Source organism: Palaemon carinicauda, chromosome 4 (assembly GCF_036898095.1).
Source record: "Palaemon carinicauda isolate YSFRI2023 chromosome 4, ASM3689809v2, whole genome shotgun sequence".
NCBI lineage: Eukaryota > Metazoa > Arthropoda > Malacostraca > Decapoda > Palaemonidae > Palaemon > Palaemon carinicauda.
The window spans coordinates 62693187-62718204 of NC_090728.1; the positions used below are offsets into that span (position 1 = coordinate 62693187).

The 25018-nt window shown below is 31.1% G+C and overlaps 1 protein-coding gene across 1 annotated transcript in view; it reads right to left on the reverse strand.

The window, feature by feature from the left end:
* Positions 1–1898: 1898 nt before the first annotated feature.
* Positions 1899–25018, reverse strand: part of LOC137639980 (protein artichoke-like) — a 23671-nt gene continuing 551 nt past the window's right edge. The window contains exons 1-5 of the mRNA XM_068372317.1: positions 22507–25018; positions 15223–15564; positions 13083–13232; positions 3621–3836; positions 1899–2328 (exon numbers count right to left, since the gene is read on the reverse strand). The exon at positions 22507–25018 is cut by the window's right edge and continues 551 nt beyond it. Coding sequence (XP_068228418.1) covers positions 2053–2328; positions 3621–3836; positions 13083–13232; positions 15223–15564; positions 22507–25018 — 3496 coding nt within the window. The 3' untranslated portion in view covers positions 1899–2052. The remainder of the gene's footprint in view (positions 2329–3620; positions 3837–13082; positions 13233–15222; positions 15565–22506) is intronic.

Consider the following 25018-nt stretch of genomic DNA (forward strand, 5'->3'; position numbering starts at 1 on the left):
GCGGTACCCCTAATTACCTCATTCCGTATCTTATCTCTTCTTGTCACCCCACACATCCATCTCAACATTCTCATCTCTTATCATTTCATTTCTAATTTTGTCCTGTCGATTTTAATAATGACGCGATCCATAATGTGAAGCGGGACTTTTCGGAATGAGAAAAGCATATTAATGTAATTATTGCAAAACGAAAACAAATCTAAATACTATAGAACTGCCAAAATCAATTCGAAGAAATAATTAGCTCCTATAAAATCCTTTCATATTTAACTCTACGACACTGAACCTTTCTAAGAATTCCAATTTTTTTAAATCCTCTTCCACGAGAACCACTCTAGCGGTACAATGGAAAACTAATCATTTCCATCATTTGGTTTTTACAATAGAAAACGAGTCATTTCCATCATTTGGTTTTACAATAGGAAACAAATCATTTCCATCATTTGGGTTTATCACATATTACAGCTCGCCAAAGAGCATGATATGGTTATGCAATATATATATATACAATAGTTCATACACACTGGGAGGGAGTATCATTTATATATTGTACATTTACAAAAAAAAAAAAAAAAAAAAAAAAAAAAAAAAAAAGTAGACACATATTTACAGTACGTATGATTTTAATGCTGCTTTAAAAATCATTTGAACACACTGATTTACTACTGTGCTTTCTTCACTACTCCACGTTTAGTAGTTTAGTACTCTACTTTGTTCATAAAACTACGAGGTTCTATATATTTACATGAGTCGATTAAACACCACAGATTGTTTTTCTAAAAACCACAGTTTTCAATAGTTGCTCCGAAATGCTGTTAAAGTCTTTATACTTGAGCAGCATTAACCTTTTTTTACTCAGTTTTATTTTGTTGGTCTCCAATATATATATATATATATATATATATATATATATATATATATATATATATATATATATGTATATATATATATATATGTGTGTGTGTATATATATATATATATATATATATATATATATATATATATATATATATATATATATATATATATATGTATGTATATATATAATATATATATAAATATATATATATATATATATATATATATATATATATATATATATATATATATATATATATATATGCATATTATATACATAAACATACACACACATATATATATATATATATATATATATATATATATATATATATATGTACATACATCTATCTATATATATATATATATATATTTATATATATATATATATATATATATGTATATATATATATATATATATATATATATATATATACATACACATATCAAAATATATCTACAATGACAATCAAAATGTAGCTCATGGCATGATAAATATATCACCATCACGGGTTTATGCATATGTGAGAATCACTCGCAATAAAGGCGTAACCATCTTTTATTTTGCCCCAGAGGTGAGATGAACACATACACGCACTCACCTCACATAAAAAAAAAAAAAAAAAGTCTACTAAAATGCAAAGTTCCTGAGTTCCTTCCATCTTCTAAATCTCGTCCCATTCATGGGAAATATTTTCCAGTCAGTATAGTGTTTTTCCTTCCAGGAAACTAAAAAAATATAGAAATAAAACTCAGAAGTGACTGCCTCGAGGCCTATACATGTTCTATTTACTTGTTCCAGTAATTTGTTTGTTCCAGTAATTTACTTGTTCCAGTATTCAGCCTCTCGAGGCCTATATATATTTTATTTAATAGTTCCAGTAATTTTCTTGTTCCAGTAATTTACTTGTTCCAGTATTCACCCTCTCGAGGCCTATATACATTCTATTTACTTGTTCCAGTAATTTGCTTGTTCCAGAAATTTACTTGTTCCAGTATTCAACCTCTCGAGGCCTATATACATTCTATTTACTTGTTCCAACAATTTGCCTTTTCCAGTAATTTGCTTGTTCCAGAAATTTACTTGTTCCAGTATTCAACCTCTCGAGGCTTATATGTATTCTATTTACTTGTTCCAGTATTCAACCTCTCGAGGCCTATATACATTCTATCTACTCGTTCCAGTATTCACCCTCAACACGCTGTATAGCCCTCGTAAGAATTAGCTTCGTTTCCAGGAATGGAAAAGTGGCGGTAACTGAGGTAGTCTTGGGTGCCTGGCGCGTCAGGCTTCACCGGTTCTCTCTTCTTCTTACAGAGTTGGCAGCAGCAGACGACACCAACGACCAGTGCCACGATGATGATGCCCAGACTGACGCCGATGATGACTGCCAGGCGGTTGTCTAGGACCGTTTGGGTTTGAAGCTGTTCCAGCGTCCTGCCCCGAGTGCATTTGGTGTCTAGGTCCTGCTGTAGATGTTGAAAAGAAAAAGGAAACGCTTAGTTTTTTGGCAAATCGTACAAAGATGTCTAAAATCAATGCATGTTGAAGAGAAAGGAAGAAACGCTTAGTTTTTTGGCAAATCGTACAAAGATGTCTAAAATCAATGCATGTTGAAGAGAAAGGAAGAAACGCTTAGTTTTTTGGCAAATCGTACAAAGATGTCTAAAATCAATGCATGTTGAAGAGAAAGGAAGAAACGCTTAGTTTTTTTTGGGGGGGAGGGGCCAATCTTAAAAAGAAGTCTAAAATCAGTGCAAAGTCGAAGATATATGAAACTAAGCTCGTAGAAACACTTATAGAACATTAATTTATATTTCGAGTAGATTACTGGTCTAGCGAAAATCGGCACAGGAAGCAAAATAAAAATCGAATAAAACTATTTATGGGATTTTCTTTATTGGTAAAAACTCACCAAATTAAAAAAAAAAACTGTTATTTTAACACTTCATATTCTTTAAATACTTTCTATTAATATATATGTCTTTTGTATGCATACTATTCAATAGCAAAAATACTGTTTGATTAATAATTAATTCATCATATAACTCAAAATGGGAGTCACTGTCGTATAAGGTTCAGTATGAGACCTTCAATTACCTATGCAAGGCAATACAAAAGCAAATTAACAATATCTACGTCTTTACTCCATTGTTTTATGAAAAAAAAAAATACATTTAAAAAAAATGCAAGTTGGTGCGTCCATATGATTTCATGGATGAATAGGAAGAAGGATTATATTGTAAATCATGAGTTGGATTTATTTTCTGTGAACGATTGGGGGTTTTCATTGGTGAATAACGGCAGTGCATACACAGAGGAATATCCCTTTACATGTGTATAGCCTACACATAAACACATACACACAGTATTATGAATTTAGATAGATTCGTTGTTCTATTAACAATAACAACCCCTAAAAAATAATAGATAAAAAACAATAGGCATTATGAATTTAGATAGATTCGTTGTTTTAATAACAATAACACCTCCCTAAAAAAATAATAGATAAAAAACAATAGATATTATAAGTTTAGATAGATTTGATGTTTTATTAACAATAGCAACCCCCTAAAAAAAATAATAGATAAAAAACAATAGTCATTATGAATTTAGATAGATTCGTTGTTTTATTAACAATAGCAACCCCCTAGAAAAATAATAGATAAAAAACAATAGGCATTATGAATCTAGATAGATTCGTTGTTTTAATAACAATGACCCCTCCTTAAAAAAAATGAAATGCCAATTTTCAACTAACCTGTGGTCTTTGTAAGACAACAGCAGCTTCTTCCTGGGTGTGAGGTCGAGCCCTGCTAATTGGTCTAAGAGCTGTCGGAAGTCCTTGCACACAGATGAGGTAATTGGTATCGGGCATAAGGCCTTCTAGCTGGTAGTTCCTTGAAGGGGACTGCAAGGTTCGTGTCTTGAGAGGCCCTAAGACACGACCGTCCCTGGCTGACATTTGGAATGACACCTGTCCAGAAGAAAGGTAATTATATTAATTGGAGATTTTGCTGGTACACCTGTTCATAAGAAAGGTTATTATCATTAGGTGTAACTTTTACTGATACACCTGTCCAAGAGAACAGTATTTATGATTAGGTGTAACTTTTGCTGGTACACCTGTCTAGATGAAATATACAGGTAGTTATTATTAGTTGGAACTTTTGCTGGTACACCTGTCCAGAAGAAAGGTAATCATTATTTGGTATAACTTTTGCTGGTACACCTGTCCAGAAGAAAGGTAATTATTATTGGATGTAACTTTTGCTGGTACAACGGTCCAGAAGAAAGATAGTTATTATTAGCTAAATCTTTTGCTGGTACACCTGTCCAGAAGAAAGGTAATTATTATTTGGTGTAACTTTTGCTGGTACACCTGTCCAAAAGAAAGATAGTTATTATTAACTAGATCTTTTGCTGGTACACCTGTCCAGAAGAAAGGTAGTTATTATTAGGTGTAATTTATGCGGGTACACCTGTTCAAATGAAAGGTAGTAATTAATAGGTGTAACTTTTGCTGTCACCCCTGTCCAGATGAAAGATAGTTATTATTAGCTGTAACTTTTGCTGGTACACCTGTCCAAATGAAAAGTAGTTATAATAAGTTGAAACTTTTGCTGGTACACCTGTCCAGAAGAAAGGTAGTTATTATCAGGTGTAACTTTTGCTGGTACACCTGTCCGGATTAAAGGTAGTTATTATTAGGTGTAACTTATGCTGCTACACCTGTTCAAATGAAAGGAAGTAATTAATAGGTGTAACTTTTGCTGGCACCCCTTTCCATATGAAAGGTAGTTATTATTAGCTGTAACTTTTGCTGGTACACCTGTCCAAATGAAAAGTAGTTATCATTAGGTGTAACTTTTGCTAGATGTCTAAACTGATGGGTGTTTACATGAATTAGACAGTTTGCTCGACCGTGGCCTTCTTGACCTTTGACCTTGACCTTCCAAATTTAATCATTTCCATCTTTTTTACATAACAGTTAATCCCTGTAAGTTTCATTACTCCACGATTAAAATTGTAGCCAGGAAGCTGTTCACAAAATCTAGACGATTACGGTAGTTTGGCATTTTGCTTGACCATGGCCATGACCTGACCTTGACCTTCCTAAATTTAATCATTTCCAGATTTTTACATAATAGTTAATCCCTGCTAGTTTCATTAGTCTACGATTGAAATTGTAGCTAGGAAGCTGTTCACAAACAAACACACAGACAAACACAAACACAAACATAAACACAAACATTCAAACAGGGGCTAAAACATAACTTCCTTAAAACTTCATTGGCGGAGGTAATGACCTTGACCTTCCAAATTAAATAATTTCCAGTCTTTTTACATAACAGTTAATCCCTGCAAGTTTCATTACTCTACGATTAAAATTGTAGCCAGAAACCTGTTCACAAATTGTCTGATTACGTAAATTGGGCATTTTGCATGACCATGTCCTTGACCTTTGACCTTGACCTTCCAAAATTTAATAATTTCCAGCTTTTCACAAACGGTTAATTCCTGCAAGTTTCATTACTCTACGATTAAAATTGTAGCCAGGAAGCTGTTAACAAAATTTGGATGATTATGGTAATTTGGTATTTTGCTTGACCGTGACCTTGACCTTTGACCTTGACCTTCAAAAAATATATTATTTCCAGCCTTTTTACATAAGAGTTAATCCCTGCAAATTTCATTACTCTGCGATTAAAATTGTATCCGGGAAGCTGTTCACAAATTATGGCTGACCACGTTAATTGAACAGTTTTCTTAACCGTGACCTTGACTTCTGACCTTGACCTTTGTCCTTGCCCTTTCAATATTTAACTATTTCCAGTTTTTTTTTACATAACAGTTATTCCCTACAAGTTTCATTATTCTACGATTGAAATTGTAGTCAGGAAGATTTTCACAAACATACACACACACACAAACAAACACAAACACACAAGCAGGGGTTAAAACATAACCTCCTTCTAACTTCATTGGCGGAGGGAATGACAGTAGCAAGAGCAGTTCTCTAAGATAACTAGAGGAACCCCACACCTGGCATACAAAAAAAAATCATCAAAAAGTTGTTGCTAACCATTAGCAATGATTAATGATTCATAAATTAATGGGAAGATTAATGATAAGGAGTCTTCCCAGCTTTAATGACCATCCGTCACTCTCCTCTCTCTCTCTCTCTCTCTCTCTCTCTCTCTCTCTCTCTCTCTCTAAATTCCGTTTGCGTAATAGATTTGCTATTATCTTTACCTGTTTCACAAGTAAGCAGATAACATTACAGCAAAAATTGAATTAACCCTTATTTATTTAGACACCAAAACACTCTCTCTCTCTCTCTCTCTCTCTCTCTCTCTCTCTCTCTCTCTCTCTCTAAATTCAGTTCACGTAATAGATTTGTTATTATCTTTACCTGTTTCACAAATAAGCAGATAACATTACAGCAAAAATTGAATTAACCCTTATTTATTCAGACACCAAAACTCTCTCTCTCTCTCTCTCTCTCTCTCTCTCTCTCTCTCTCTCTGGTCGACTAACTGGTATTTCAGATGAGTAAAATCTTTTCTCGATAAATCTTGATAGCAAATAAGATATTCACAAGAAAATAATTTTAATTATTGGTATTATTAGCATTACCTTCGCCAACGAAGTTGGAAGGAGGTTATGTTTTACCTCTTACTTGTGTGTTTGTTTGTGTATGTTTCTGTTTGTTTGGGAACAGCTTCCTGGCTGTAATTCTAATCGTAGGTTAATTATTAGTGGTTTTTTTTTTTTTTTACCAAAACAAGTGTACTTTCCTGATACATTCAAGAATGCTACATCGAATACGAACATAATTTCGAAAATATATTTCGATATAAGAATTATTCAAAATTATAACATAAGCCCATCAGCTTTAGTGTCCTCTCTCTCTCTCTCTACTCTCTCCTCTCTCTCTCTCTCTCTCTCTCTCTCTATATATATATATATATATATATATATATTATATATATATATATATCCTATGGAATTCTGTTAATACAATCTCTCTCTCTCTCTCTCTCTCTCTCCTCTCTCTCTCTCTCTCTCTCTCTCTCTCTCTATATATATATATATATATATATATATATATATATATATATATATATATATATATATATATATATACATATATATATATATATATATATATGTATATATATATATATATATATATAAATATATATATATATATATATATATATATATATATATATATATATATATAAGTATACAGTATATATATATATATATATATATATATATATATATATATATATATATATATATATATATCCTATGGAATCCTGTATATACAATCTCTCTCTCTCTCTCTCTCTCTCTCTCTCTCTCTCTCTCTCTCTCTCTCTCTCTCTCTCTCTCTCTCTCTGTCTCTCTTTGGTCGAGTAATTTTCTACCCTGAAAAAATGTATCAAGTCCAATTGACCACTTTTGCAACAGATGTGCATTACACTTGTCCCTCAGTATCGAGTTCCCTTTGTCCTCTTTCATCTGATTCAATACTTCGAAAAAAAAATAATTTTTAATTTTTTTCTAATAATTTATTTATGAGATGAAGGGATGAGATCATAAAGCATTCTTAAAAGAGTAATATATCATTTCAGATCTCCCTTTATATCATCAAAATTCATTAAACTATCAGTTTTTTTGTTTTTTTTGTTTTTTTTTGAGATGGACATCGAACGACTCAATTATTGGTAAGATGTTTCTTTCGTAATTATATTACAATATTTCTGTTAGATGTTTAGTTCCTATTATAATACAATGTTCATAAAAGATGCTTATTTTTTATTATATTATAACTAGTGTATACGACTTGTCAAAAGTGACGGATAAATATTTATATACATATGCACACATACACTAACACACGCATAGATTCAACACTTCTCACCCCCTCCCCCTTTCTTAATTACTATGCACCTACTCCCTCTCCTCCCTACCAGAGGGACGGGTAGAGACCGACTAATCATACGTTTGGCAATATGGCTTAACGAAACAAAACAAATAAGAAATATATACACATATAAAAATAAATTTCTAGCATGTACTAGGATCGAACCCTAGCCCCTTCAAATGAAAGGCCAGGTCGCTTCCAACCATGTCACCAGAAGCTCAAAAGTAGTCGAAACTAAACTGCTCACTGCAATGGAATTGAAGATTATAGTATAGTTTCGACTTCTTTTGAGCCTCTAGTGGCATGGTTGGAAGCGACCTTGCCTTTCATTTGAAGGGGCTACAGTTCGATCCTAGTATGAGATAGAAATTTATTTATATTTGAGCACGATATTGTATTGATTTTCATCCACATACAGATATTTATCTCTCTCTCTCTCTCTCTCTCTCTCTCTCTCTCTCTCTCTCTCTCTCTCTCCTCTCTCTCTCTCTCTCTCTCTCTCTCTCTCTCTATATATATATATATATATATATATATATATATATATATATATATATATAAATATATATATATATATATATATATATATATATATATATATATACATATGTATATATATATATATATATATATATATATATATATATATATATATATATATATATATATATATATATATTGTATATATTTATATATATACGTATACTGTATATATATATATATATAATATATATATATATATATGTGTGTGTGTGTGTGTGTGTGTGTGTGTGTATTATATGTATATATAAATATATATATTATATTTTATATATGTACATATATATATACATACATATATATATATATATATATATATATATATATATATATATATATATATATATATATATATATATATATATATATATATGACATGTACGCTCTATATTATCATATATTAGAGATGTTTACAAATCTAAACCAATATTTATTTATCGTAATAATCAAGGTAACTTATCTTGTGAGAAAAGATATTATAGAAAGAAATAGTTTATAGTAAGATAAGTATATATCTTTTCTGAATAGGTTGCTACACTAACTCTTCTTCATTCTCGTAACTTCTAAATTACTTTCTCTAGAGATATTAATCATTAATGAAATACTAAATCTTTGTAATAGCATTCTTTCTCTTCCTAATTTCCATTATGAAATTTCCATACGAATGAAAACGATTTAAAATTCGAACCTTCTCTCTCTCCTCTCTCTCTCTCTCTCCTCTCTCTCCTCCTCTCTCTCTCTCTCCTCTCTCTCTCTCTCTCTCTCTCTCTCTCTCTCTCTGTTATTTTCTTTATTTTAGTTGTTCATTGATTCTCTTATAGCTTATTTATTTTCTCTTTTCCTTTCCTCATTGGGCTATTATTCCCTATTGGAGCCCTTGAGCTTATAGTATTCTGCTTTTCCGACTAGGGCTGTAGCTTGGCTAACAATAATAATAATAATAATAATAATAATAAATAATAATAATAATAATAATAATAATAATAATAATATAATAATAATAATGAATTATTTTGTGTTTAAACTTATAAGGAATTAAAATAACAGATCACCAAGAACAATTATATAATAAGTAAATACTATCATCCTACCGGCTTCTGAAACTTTTCTGATCATATATTATTGTTACTTTACTTTTTGTAAATTCACAAGCTCTTTTATTGTTGTATTAGTTCTCTAAAGTCCTTTTTTCAGCTTGGGGAACCTGGCGTTAAAAGGCAGATCTAACGTGTTGAGATTTTTTTGGTAACCGTCTTTTTTTCTTGGGATACTACTACTACCCACTACTACTACTACTACTACTACTGCTACTACTACTACTACTACTTACTGCTGCTGCTGCTGCTGCTGCTGCTGCTGCTGCTGCTGCTGCTGCTGCTGTTCTAACATTAACACCCATAACCATTGTAAGCTCTTTTCTAGTTTTATTAGTTCTCTAAAGTCCTTTATCAGCTTGGGCTACCTGCTGTTAAAAAAACAGATTTAACTATCATACGTTCTGACCTAACTCCCCCCCCCCCACCCCACCCCCCACTGGGATTCTACGACTGCTGCTCTAACAGTAACGACCATAACAATTGTAAGCTCTTTTCTAGTTTTATTAGTTCTCTATAGTCCTTTTTTTAGCTCTAGGTACCTGGCGTTAAAAGACAACTCTAATGTGTTGAGATTTTCCCGGTAATTTTCGGACACTGGCTTAACTCTTTTCCCCCTAGGGATACTACTGCTGCTGCTCTAACAGTAGCACCAATAATAATTGTAATCTTGTTTCTACTTTTACTAGTTCTCTGAAGTCCCTTTTTCAGCTTGGGGTACCAGGCGTTAAAAGACAGAATTAACGTGTTGAGATTTTCCTGGTAACTGTCAGACGTTCTGGACTAACTCTTTTCTCCCTTAGAAAACTACTACTGGTGTTCTTATAGTAACACCAATAACAATTGTAAGCTCTTTTCTAGTTTTATTACTTCTCTAAAGTCCTTTTTTAGCTTGGCGTACCTGGTGTTAAAAGGCAGATCTAACGTGTTGAGATTTTTCTGGTAGCTGTCAGAGGCTCTGGCCTAACTCTTTTACCCCTTGGGATACTACTACTGCTATTCTTACAGCAACACCAATAACAATTGCAAGCTCTTTTATAGTTTTATTACTTCTATAAGTCCTTTTTTAGCTTGGGGTACTTGTCGGACGCTCTGGCCTAACTACTGCTACTTTAACAGTAACATCAATAACAACAAGAAAAGCAGAAATCTCTGGTACCGTTGTAAAGGCTATGCCTCACCCCAGAACCTGAACCTGGTAAACTTCGCCATGACATCTGCAGGCAGGTAAAAAAAAAATCAACAGGTAAAAATCAAACGGAAAGTTCCCCCCAGGGGACACGTCGCATCCGCTCGAAGGACCTTCAGCAACAAAAGGCCAAACAAGTAAAAAATGTCACTTCTCGAAAACAGAAGTTTATGTGCGCAATTTCACTACACCTTCATGGCCCTCAGCGGTATCCAGGAGAACCTCAGCCACTCCTCGGCCCTCCACCATTCGCAGGACAGCTCTTAAGAGAAATGTTTTGGAAGAAGAGAGAGGACCTCGGGCGTGTCGTCGAAGAATTGGACGGTAAGAAATCTGGAATGACTCCAGGGGAAATCCTGGAATGATGAGAATCCCGATAAATCAAGGATTTTTCCTTCCTTCGATTTCAGCAGGGCCTTGAAAATGTCCGTGGACTTTATCCATCATAAATCATAAGTTTTTTAAGCGTGGCGATTTTCTCTCGAAATAACTCGAACTTAATGCTGCGTTTTCTTCGGTTATTTCATAAATAGTTTTTGGTGTTTGCGGGACTTTCTTGTTTACACAGGCTGAAGTCGAAATTCCCAAAATAGAATCACTACTTTTTCTCATACACAAGAAGACAGACGGAGATTATAACGAAAGCTGGACAGGTATCATACAAGACTCAGTAAGACAGACAGACAGACAGACGGAGATTTTAACACAAACTGGGCTTATCTCTGTTTCTACTTCTGACGCTAAAATGAGTTTCTTTCAAGCCAAGTGTTTAAAATAAAATTTAAAGTATATTTTCTACTTGTGACGCTAAAATATTTTTTTTTCAACCAAGTATGCGTATTTGAATTAAAAATTATAGTATAGTTTCTACTTCTGAAGCTGAAAGGAGTTTCTTTAAGCATTTGAATATAATATTTAATTCAAATACTTAAACTTGGGTTGATTGATTGATTGATTGACAGATAACTCATAATCAATCAATCAATCATCCCGAGTTTAAGTATTTGAATTAGATATTATATTATAGTTTCTACTTCTGACGCTGAAATGAGTTTCTTTCCAACAAATTATGAGTATTTGAATTAAAGATTACAACACAACCTGGACATGTATTATCTGTATAATTTCTACTTATGATGCTAAAAGGAATATATTTCAAAGTAAGCATATTTGAATTAAAGATTATAACACAACCTGCACATGTATCATCTGTAGAGTTTCTACTTCTGACGCTAAAAGGAATATATTTCAAAGTAAGCATATTTGAATTAAAGGTTATGACACAACCTGCACATGTATCATCTGTAGAGTTTCTACTTCTGACGCTAAAAGGAATATATTTCAAAGTAAGCATATTAGAATTAAAGGTTATGACACAACCTGGACATGTATCATCTGTATAGTTTCTACTTCTGACGCTAAAAGGAATATATTTCAAAGTATGCATATTTGAATTAAAGATTATAACACAACCTGGACATGTATCATCTGAATAGATTCTTTTTCATACGCTAAAAGGAATATATTTCAAAGTAAGCATATTTGAATTAAAGATTACAACACAACCTGGACATGTATCATCTGTATAGTTTATTCTGATGTTGAAAGGAATATATTTCCAAGTATGCATATTTGAATTAAAGATTATAACACAACCTGGACATGTATCATCTGTATAGTTTCTACTTCTAACGCTAAAAGGAATATCTTTCTAATCAAGTGATAAGTATTTGATTTAAAGATTAAAGTATTGTTCTACATCTAATGCTGAAAGAATTTTCTTTCCAGTTAAATATGCGTAAATGAATTAAAGATTATAACACAACCCGGACAGGTATTATATGTATAGTTTCTACTTCTAACGCTTAAAGGAATATCTTTCTAATCAAGTATAAATATTTGAATTAAATATTAAAGTATAGTTTCTACTTCTGACGCTAAAAATAATATCTTTCCAACTAAGTATGCGTATTATAATTATAAATAATACAACCTGGACATATATCATGTGTATAGTTTCTCCTTCTAACGCTGAAAGGAATTTCTTTCAACCAAGTATAAGTATTTAAATTAAAGATTATAGTATAGTTATCATAACACAAACTGGGCAGATATAATCTATATAGTTTCTACTTCTGACGCTAAAAGGAATTTCTTTCAATCAAGTATAAGTATTTGTATTAAATATTATAGCATAGTTATTATAACATAAACTGGGCAGATATAATCTGTATAGTTTCTACATCTCACTCTAAAAGGAATTTCTTTTAACTAAGTATGCGTATTTAAATTAAAGTTTATAGTATAGCCATTATAACACAAACTGGGCAGATATAATCTATATAGTTTCCACTTCTAACTCTAAAAAGAGTTTCTTCCAACCTAAATACATGTATCTAAATTCAAGATTTCTTTCCCTATTCACATGAAATCAGTCTATCTCACCAGTTTAAATCTTACCTTAAACCCGTTAATGTCAGAGGAATTGGTGGCCTGCCAGGATACCAATAAGGACTGGCTCTGGATATCCTGAATCGCCAGTCGAAGGATAAGGGGCTGGGGACAAAATGCCGAGGAGGAGAGTTCCAGAAATGGATGTCCTAATAAAGTCTGGAATAGAAAAAAAAAAATAATGAGTTTTAGTTAGAAAGACTTGATGGATGCGCAGTTTCGGAAAAGAGTTGAGCGTAGGATGTTTGGTTCTTCTCGCTGATAAATGAGTTTGTTATATTATTGGGAGGATAACTTTTGGGGATAGAAGGAGGTCGCTTAAAGATAGAATAATGCCAAGTGAATAATATATATAATTTTTCATATATCTATATATTTAACGTTATTGCGAAGAACTATGCTCTAATAATCACATATAAGCAAAGTTAATCGTTATTTATATAAATATACTATGGTGTATATATGTTAAAAACTGTTAGATTATAAATGTGTATTTCATAATAAAAGATAAAAAAAAGAATAACTAGAGAGCATTATATATTCTACATTAAACAGTGAACGTAAGTCATTTGTATCAGTAAAATCATATGTATTAATATATATGTATTAATATATATAAATATATATATATATATATATATATATATATATATATATATATATATATATGTGTGTGTATGTGTAAGTGTATATATATATATATATATATATATATATATATATATATATATATATATATATATATATATATATATATATATGTATATATATATGTATATATATACATATATATATATATATATATATATATATATATATATATATATATATATATATATATCACAAATTACTGCTTATGAAAAACTTAATTAATAAAAAAAGTACTTTATCATTATAATTAAACTTATAATAAATATGAAATCATTTCCATATACGATGAAAAATTTTATGGAAAAACTCATAGATTAATTTTATTTAAGTTATTATGAACAACATTTTCTTTCGTGAACATAAAAAATAGGGTACTTTACGTAGTAATTTCACTAGAAAAAATAAATATGAGCTGCATTACTAGCTTTGATGAAATAAAATTGATTAAAAGCTCATAGATTGATATTGTTTAATTAGAATTAATGATAAACGGAAATGCAATACAATTAGAGTTATTTAAAGAAATTAATGAATGCATAAGTATAATGTTATAATAAACAGAGAGAGCTTCGAGGCCCCAGGTTTTAAACTTAAGTAGCATATGTGAATATTATCGAGCTAACAACTCATAGATTTATATTATTCAATGAGAATTAATGATAAACAGAAATGCAATACAATTAGAGTTATTTCAAGAAGTTAATGAATGCATAACTATGATGTTATAATAAACAGAGAGCCTCGAAGCTTCAGGTTTTAAAGTTTATGTTATAATAAACAGAGAGAACTTCAAGGCCTTACGTTTTAAACTTTAGTGGCATATATGAATACTATCGATCCAACCAAAGTAACGTCATTCCTTGTCAATCATCCTAAAATCACTGACAATGAGAACGTCAGACGTTCAAACTTGCACCGAATATTTTATTTTGAACAGTGACTGACAATGAGAACGTCAAACGTTCAAACTTGCACCGAATATCTTATGTTGAACAGGCTAACATAAGTCTTTTTTTTTAGTCTTTGAAAAATCTATTTTAGTGTCGTTACTGTTCTTAAAATATGATATTTCAATTGTTTATTACATGTCTTGTAGTTTATTTATTTCCTTATTTCCTTATTTCCTTCCCTCACTGGGCCTTTTTTCCCTCTTGAAGCCCTTGGGTTTATAGCATGCTGCTTTTCCAACTAGGGTTGTAGCTTAAGCAATAATAATAATAATAATAATAATAATAATAATAATAATAGTAATAATAATAATAATAAAGTTAGTGTTCTTAAAACATATCATTTTAATTGTTCATTACATTTTTCTAGTCTATTTATTTCCTTATATCCTTTCCTCACTGAGATATTTTTCTATGCTGGAGCCCTTGGGCTTATAGCATCCTAATTTCCCAACTAGGATTGTAGCTTATATAATATAGATAATACAGATAAGAAGGATATTTTCCCTAATGTCCCACATGCCCTTGACCATTTCAAGTCTCCCTTTTACCTTCGGCAGATCGCAGGATAAGGCGTCGGGATCCTCCACGTAGGACAGATGATCCTGCAGCCACGACCACAACTCGCTGACCTCACAGCCGCAGTTCCAAGGATTCCCTCCGAGCTTCAGGCCCTTGAGAGTCCTTTCAACGGGCTCGAGAGCCACCGTGTGAAGGGCCTCGAGGTTGTTGTTGGAGAGATCGAGATACCGCAGGCTGCCGAGGGGCGTGAAGGAGCGAGGGTGGATGTTGGCGATCCAGTTGGAATGCAGCAGGAGTCTCTCCACGCCCGTGCCGTGTCGCAGGGTCGTCTCCTCCAGGTCCGTCAGCATGTTGGCGGAGGCGTCTATGACCTGAGGGTGTACGAGGTCAGGTGTCAATTTTAAACTGCTACAAAAAAAAAAAATAATAATAATAATAATGATAATAATAATAATAATAATAATAATAATAATAATAATAATAATCGAAAATTCTCGGTAAAATTATATTGATGTTAGTTATACTATCTAATAAAGAAGAAAAATACCGTAATTTAAATTGGAAATTCTCCGTAAAAATATGTTGATGTTAGATACAATGTTAAAATAACTGTAATTTTAATCGGAAATTCTCCGTTAAAATATATTGATGCTAGTTACACTTATATGAAATAACCGTAAAAAACTGTAATTTTAATCTGAAATTTTCCATAAAAATATACTGATGTTAGTTACACTGTAAAAAAAAAAAAAAAAAAAAAAAAAAAAAAAAAAAAGACGTAATTTTAATCGGAAATTATCCTTTAAAATAAACTGTCCTCATACGTATTTCAGTAAAATATGGGTGACCGTAATTTTACCATACTTTGTTATTATCTTTTACGTGTTGGTGGCAGTAATCTCACTCCTTTACGTCAATATATCCGTTTTTAAAACGGTAAAAAACTGCCAATTTTTAACAGTGTATACTTCCATTGCCAATGTGTCTATCTATTCTAGTTTTTCTTTAATAGTTTAGCAATGTTTACATGTCTTTTCATTTCTAGCAACAAAAATTTTTAGTTCCACGGGATGTACGAGGTCATACACTTCTGTGCTGTAATCTTAAATTATGACAAATTAATAGTGTATATATGACATATCTATTTTGACGTTGTTACTGATTTTAGAATGATATATTGTTAATTTCTTCTCATCACTTATTTATTTCCTTATTTCCTTTCCTCACTGGGCTATTTTTCCCTGTTGGAGCCCTTGGGCTTATAGCATCTTGCTTTTCCAACTAGGGTTTTAGCTTGGCTAGTAATAATAATAATAATAATAATAACAATAATAATAATAATAATAATAATAATAATAATGATAATAATAATAAAAATACTGTTTGTAGAATGATTTATTGTTATTTTGTTCTCATCATCTATTTATCTCCTTATTTCCTTTCCTCGCTGGGCTATTTTTCATTATTGGAGCCCTTGGGCTTATAGCATCTTGCTTTTCCAACTCGGGCTGTAGCTTGGCTAATAATAATAATAATAATAATAATAATAATAATAAAAATAATAATAATAATAATAATAATAATAATGATAATAAAAATACTGTTTGTAGAATGATTTATTGTTATTTTGTTCTCATCATTTATTTATTTCATTATTTCCTTTCCTCACTGGGCTATTTTTTCCTATTGGAGCCCTTGGGCTTATAGCATCTTGCTTTTCCAACTCGGGTTGTAGCTTAGCTAGTAATAATAATAATAATAATAATAATAATAATAATAATAATAATAATAAAAATACTGTTTGTAGAATGATATATTGTTAATTTCTTCTCATCACTTATTTATTTCCTTATTTCCTTTCCTCACTGGACTATTTTTCTCTATTGGAGCCTTTGGGCTTACAGTATCTTGCTTTTCCAACTAGGATTGTAGCCTGTCTAATAATAATAACAACAACAATAATAATAATAATAATAATAATAATAATAATAATAATAATAATAATAATAATAATAATAAAAATACTGTTTTTAGAATGATTTATTGTTATTTTGTTCTCATCATCTATTTATTTCCTTATTTCCTTTCCTCACTGTGCTATTTTTCCCTATTGGAGCCCTTGGGCTTATAGCATCTTGTTTTTCCAACTCGGGCTGTAGCTTGGCTAATAATAATAATAATAATAATAATAATAATAAAAATAATAATAATAATAATAATAATAATAATGATAATAAAAATACTGTTTGTAGAATGATTTATTGTTATTTTGTTCTCATCATTTATTTATTTCATTATTTCCTTTCCTCACTGGGCTATTTTTTCCTATTGGAGCCCTTGGGCTTATAGCATCTTGCTTTTCCAACTCGGGTTGTAGCTTAGCTAGTAATAATAATAATAATAATAATAATAATAATAATAATAATAATAATAATAATAATAATAATAATAATAATAATAATAAAAATACTGTTTGTAGAATGATATATTGTTAATTTCTTCTCATCACTTATTTATTTCCTTATTTCCTTTCCTCACTGGACTATTTTTCTCTATTGGAGCCTTTGGGCTTACAGTATCTTGCTTTTCCAACTAGGATTGTAGCCTGTCTAATAATAATAACAACAATAATAATAATAATAATAATAATAATAATAATAATAATAATAATAATAATAAAAATACTGTTTTTAGAATGATTTATTGTTATTTTGTTCTCATCATCTATTTATTTCCTTATTTCCTTTCCTCACTGTGCTATTTTTCCCTATTGGAGCCCTTGGGCTTATAGCATCTTGTTTTTCCAACTAGGGTTTTAGCTTGGCTAGTAATAATAATAATAATAATAATAATAATAATAATAATAATAATAATATTAATAATGATAATAATAATACTGTTTGTAGAATGATTCATTGTTAATTTCATCTCATCATTTATTTATATCCTTATTTCCTTTCCTCACTGGGCTATTTTTCCCTATTGGAGCCCTTGGGCTTATAGCATCTTGCTTTTCCAACTAGGGTTGTAGCCTGTCTAATAGTAATAATAATAATAATAATAATAATAATAATAATAATAATGATAATAATAATTATAATATTAATAATAATAATAATAATAATGATAATGATGATAATAATAATAATAAAAATACTGTTTGTAGAATGATATATTGTTAATTTCATCTGATCATTTATTTATTTCCTTATTTCCTTTCCTCACTGGGCTATTTTCCCTATTGGAGCCCTTGGACTTATAGCATCTTGCTTTTCCAACTCGGGTTGTAGCTTGGATAGTAATAATAATAACGTCAATTGCCAATATAGCCATTTATTCTAGTTTTTCTTTAGGATTTCATCAATCTTTACATCTCTTTTTCACTTCTAGCAACAAAAATTTCAAGTTCCAATGATTAATGAATGATATTACTAGACAGACTATTTAAAAAAAATATATATATATATATATATATATATATATATATATATATATATATATATATATATATATATATATATATATATATATATATACATATATATATATATATATATATATATATATATATATATATATATATATACACTGATATCAGTTACTTGAAAAATTATGACTATACCATCTATTGCAAATTCAGCTATTTTTTTTTTTTTTTTTTTTATAATTATACCATTGTTTACATCTTGTTTTTTCTTCTACCAAAAGATGGTATTACTAGACAGGCTATTAAAAAAAAAAAAATACTGATATTAGTTACTCGAAAAAATTTTGACTATACTATGTATTGTAAATCCAGCTTTTTTTTTTTTTTTTATAATATTACCATCGTTTACATCCCCTTTTCTCTTCTAGCAAAAAATTATTCAAGTTTGTTACGTTAAATTTGTTAAAAGTAGAGACAAACTGAGTGTAGTATGATCGCCTTTCTAAAAGATAAATGTGTGGTATAGTTTTTCCACCTGGTGCTAATCAACGTATTTAAAGCGGAAATTTTGGAGATACAAATCATATGTAAATCACTGTAATTCATTTCAATTTGCAATGGAAATTTTTCTAAGAACTTCTTTCCTTTCGAATGAATTTGTTAGAAGTTGTAGAGACAAACAAAAATATAGGTGAAAAATATTTTTAGTAACCATATATAAATGCCCTACTTCCAAATATAATTTATGTAAGACTGTTTACATATTCTTAATAATAATTAATCTGTAATAGCTATTTTTCCAAGAACTTCCTTCCTTTCAAATAAATTTGTTAAAAGTTGTCGAGATACACTAAAATCTATATGAAAAAAAATAGGATACTAATTTACTTATTTAGTTAGATATTTCGTTATTGAGTTATTCATTTATTTAGTTAATTCATTATTCATTTAGTTATTTATTTAGAAATTTGAATATCCATTTAGTTAGTAACCATAAAATAAATGCCTACCTTCAATTATAATTCATGTAACATTGTTTACATATCTTTAACAATAAGGTCACAACATTTGTAAGTGTCATTCCTTTCAATTTGCAATGGAAACTTTTCCTTTGCTTTTCAATAAATTTTTTTGAAATTGTCGAGAAAAACTAAAATGTAAATGAATATACAATTTAATAAATGAATAAATAGATGAATATCCAAAGCAATAAATAAACTAAAAACCATAGATATTCATGAACACAATCAGACCAAAATTGAGGAAGCACTAAAGAAAGAAAGAAGCATCAAATTGATGAAAAGAAAAAAACGAACAGGGGCCCAACAGATGTTTGCTTTAAAAGATGAAAATGAAAATATAATCCACAATACTGATGGAGTGATATAAGAAATAACTTCGCTAATATAACCAATGAAACACCTGACCCAGTACCAAACGTAACAGTAGAAGAAGAGTAAGCATTAGAAAGTGGGAAAAGAAAAAAAAACAAACTTTTTTTTCCCGAACAGGGGCCCAACAGATGTTTGTTTTAAAGGATGAAAATGGAAATATAATCCACCATACTGATGGAGTGATATAAGAAATAACTTCGCTAATATAACCAATGAAACACCTGACCCAGTACCAAACGTAACAGTAGAAGAAGAGTAAGCATTAGAAAGTGGGAAAAGAAAAAAAAACAAACTTTTTTTTCCTTTCGAATAAATTTGTTAAAAGTTCTCGAGCTAAACTAAAATGTTTATGAAAATTATGGATAATAACCATAAAATAAATGCCATACTTTCAAATACAATTTATGAAAGACGGTTTACATATTTTTAGCAATAAGGTCATAACATTTGCATTCCGTCCCAATTCTGAAACTATAGCCGCTACTAGTTGCAGTGTTCCGAGCGTTGCTTGGAAATTGTAATCAATTTGTATTCATTCAATTAATATGGAGAACAATTCCAACTCAGATGGAGCGAACAATTGCAGGAGAACCTACAGAAATCCTGGAATGTATGAATGCATGTGTTAGAAATAAACGGGCCAGTTTGGGCCAATTAACGGTGCGGTGATATTCCCTTGTCCTTTACTAGATGAGAACACGGATTATTTTTTGCTATGTTATTCCAGTCTGAAATGTGTGAGATATCTTTTTGATAAGTTATTCCAGTCTTGAATGTCTGAAATATCTTTTTGCTATGTTATTCCAGTTTTATATGTGTGAGATATCTTTTTGCTAAGTTATTCCAGTCTTAAATGTGAGATATCTTTTTGCCGAGTTACTCCAGTCTGAAATTTGTGAGATATGTTTTTGCTAAGTTATGACAGTCTTAAATGTCTGAAATATCTTTTTGCTATGTTATTCCAGTTTTATATGTGTGAGATATCTTTTTGCTAAGTTATTCCAGTGTGAGATAACTTTTTGCTAAATTATTCCTGTCTTAAATGTGTGAGATATCTATTTGCTAAGTTATACCAGTCCTGAATTATCTTTTTGATAAGTTATTATAGTCCTGAATGTCTGAAATATCTTTTTGCAAAATTATTCCAGTCTTGTATGTCTGGAATATCTTTTTGCTAAGTTATTCCAGTCTTGTATGTCTGGAATATCTTTTTACTAAGTTATTCCAGTGTTGAATGTGTGAGATGTCTTTTTGCTATGTTATATCAATCCTGAATTATCTTTTTGATAAGTTATGACAGTCTTGAATGTCTAAAATATCTTTTTGCTAAGTTATTCCAGTCTTAAATGTGAGATACCTTTTTTCTTAGTTATCCCAGTCTTGAATGTCTCAAATATCTTTTTGCTAAGTTATTCCACTCCTGAATGTGTGATATATCTTTTTGATATGTTATTCCAGTCTCGAATATGTGAGATATCTTTTTGCCAAGTTACTCCAGTCTTATATGTGTGTAATATCTTTTTTCTAAGTTATTCCAGCCTCAAATGTGTAAGATATCTTTTTGCTAAGTTATTCCAGTCTAATATGTGTGAGATATCTTTTTTGACAAGTTATTCCAGTCCTAAATGTGTGATGTGAAATATCTTTTCGCTAAGTTATTCCAGTCTTAAATGTGTGAGATATCTTTTTGCCAAGTTATTTCAGTCCTAAATATGTGAGATATCTTTTTGCTAAGTTATTCCAGTCTTGAATGTCTGAAAATCTTTTTGATAAGTTATTTCAGTGTTGAATGTCTGAAATATCTTTTTTCTATATTCTTCCATCTTAAATGTGTGAGATATCTTTTTTCTAAGTTATTCACGTCTTGAATATCTGAAATGTCTTTTTGCTAAGTTATTTTAGTCTTGAATGTGTGAGATACCTTTTTGCCGAGTTACTCCAGTAATATATGTGTGTAATATCTTTTTTCTAAGTTATTCCAGCCTCAAATTTGTAGGATATCAATTTGCTAAGTTATTCCAGTTTAATATGTGTGAGATATCTTTTTGCTAAGTTATTCCAGTCTTAAATGTGTGATGTGAAACATCTTTTTGCTAAGATATTCCAGTCTTAAATGTGTGAGATAACTTTTTGCTAAGCTATTCCAGTCTTGAATGTTTGAAATGTCTTTTTGGTAAGTTATTCCAGTCTTGAATGTCACAAATATCTTTTTGCTAAGTTATTTTATTTCTGAATGTTTGAAATATCTTTTTGCTAAATTATTCCAGTCTTAAATGTGTGAGATATCTTTTTGCTAAGTTATTCCCGGCTTGAATGTCTGAAATGTCTATTTGCTAAGTTATTCCAGTCTTGAATATCTGAAATATAATTTTGCTAAGTTATTCCAGTCTTGAATGTCAGAAATATAAAACAAATATGCATGCGTGGAAGAACAAAGAAAAAAATTACAATATGCATGCAAATATCTCTATTTGAAAAATAAATAAACTTACCTTCACTGTATGAGAATCTGACGGGAGTTGGTCCAGCTTTTTAAGATTATTCCCAGTAAGATTAAGGTGAGTCAGAGATCGAAGTCCTCGAAGCCGTTCTCTGGGCAAAATCTCCAGGTGATTAAATCCGAGGTTTAGATGAGTCAGTTGCGTGAGATTCCGGAAGCACCCTGGGGACAGCTTCCCAATGGCTGCCTGGGCTAGGTTGAGGGAACGCAGCGATGGGGTCAGTTGCAGATCAGAACTTGACAGCACGGTAAGGTTAGTTCTGGTGGCTTCAAGTTCCTCTAATTTATTTAGAGTGGGACTCCCGATTACCCTCTTTCCAGTAACTCTTTTTAGGGGATTGCCAGACATATTAAGAGAAACTAGGTCTGTCATTTCGTCTAGGAACATTGCATTAGGAATTTGCTCGAAACTGTTATCCGCCAGGTTTAGCTTTGTTATTCTCAGGTTGGCAAAAATACCTGGTGGAAAGTCTGAGATCTTGTTTTCTGAGAGATCTAAGGTTTTCAAGTATCTTAATCCAGAAAATACTGTGTTATCCATTTCCCTCAGGTATGTATTAGACAAGTACAGTTCTCTAAGACGTGTGAGACCTTGTAGAGCACTTGTCAGTTCAGCAAGTGGGTTGCCTGTTAGTGTTAAGGTTTCTAGTTTTGTGAGGCCCGCTAAAGTAGCAAACACTTGGTTTGTTAAACTGTTGTATGACAAATCGATGTCTTTTAATCCCCACATCTTTTGGAAGAGCGCAGCTGTGAGAGTTCTAAATACATTTCTGGATAGATTAATTGTTTTTAGCACTGAGGCCTCAGCCAGTAGATGTGCTGGCAGACTAGAAAGTTTACAGTCACTTAAATCTAAACTGACTAAGTTTGGCAAACTGTACAAAGCATCCTCTTCAATATTTTCAAATTTGTTGCCCGCTAAATTAAGAATTTTTACATTACGCGCATTAAGGAAAACTCTTTTCAAGGTACTAAGCATATTTCCTTTCAAATTAAGCTCTTCTAATTTTTCCAAGTCCATAAAAGAGTCATGATCAATCTCACTTATCATTGATCCCTGTAGGTTAAGGGTCCTTATAGGAATTGACCCTTCAAAGACATACCGTCTAATTACGTAGATTTGATTATTAGAAAGATTCAACTCATGGAGCTTAATAAGTTTTTGGAAAGACTGTGGTTCGATATCCATAATCAAATTATTATCCAAGTATAACTTTTCCAAGGAAAATAGCTCTTCAAAGATCAAGGAATTGATATGTTTCAGTTTATTGTTGGAGAGCGACAGGTGTTGAAGTTTCCGCATACTTTTAAAAGATTTATCTTCAATGTGTTTGATCTGGTTATTTTCTAAGTAAAGTTCCCTCATAGATCCTAAATCACCGAGCATTGACTCCTTTATTATTGAAATATTATTATGATTTAGCCAGAAGATCTCAAGTTTGTCTTGTCCTCGGAATGCATCTATGTGAACAGCTTTGATTTCATTTCTTGACAATTTAAGCGCGATGAGATTTGCCGGATAACGACTAAGACAGTCCGGAAAATCTCTAAGTTTATTATTTTCTAAATTCAAATGTTGTAGATTTTCCAAGGTGGAGAATGATTCCTTACCAATAAATTCGATCTCATTATTCTGCAGATGCAGTTCCAGCATGTTTGAGAGTGGTGAGAATATTCCTGTTTCAATTCTCGTCAATTTGTTATTTTGAAGTCTGAGCTCTCGCAGTTCAACGAGTTGGGTAAACGTCCCATCTTTGAGATTAGTAATGCGGTTGTTGTCCAGACTGAGTGAGTTTAGACTCCTCGTTGTGGAGAAGAGGGATGCTGGGATTTCAGCAATGTTGTTAGAACTTAACTGAAGGTTGAACAGCATTTCCAAACTCTGGAAAGCTCCACTTTCGATGTCACGAATCTCATTATTCTGGAGATACAATACAGACACTTTTGGTGAATTGCTAAATGTACTGTTAGTGATTTTCAATATGTTATTATTTGTTAAAAATACTTCTTGTAGCTCTGTAAGATTGGAAAACAAACCATTACTTATCGAATGTAGATGGTTGTCTCCTAAATCTACAACTCTCAGCGATGGAGTAAATGTGAATGTCTCTGGAGCAAGGTGCATGATATCATTATGGCTTATGTACAGAGTTTGTAATTTATCATTGTAAAAAAATGCATCGAAAGCAATGCTGGTAATATCATTCATATAAACAGAGAGCGACACGAGCTCTGGCATCGTTTTCAAACTATTTTTGGTGAGTTCAACAAAACGGTTGCTACTGAGATCCACTACTTCGAGGGCCGGTAGTTGTGAATATCCATCACTGACAATATCAGAAATCCGGTTCCAAGTGACCTTCAGTGTTCTGAGTTTGTTCAGACGATTCAGAGCGGAGATCGGAAGCTGCTTCAACTTATTGCTCATGAGATTCAGTTCTTCGAGACTTTCTTCAAGGCCACCGAAGGCGTATTCTGATATCAATTTTATCTCATTTCCTTTA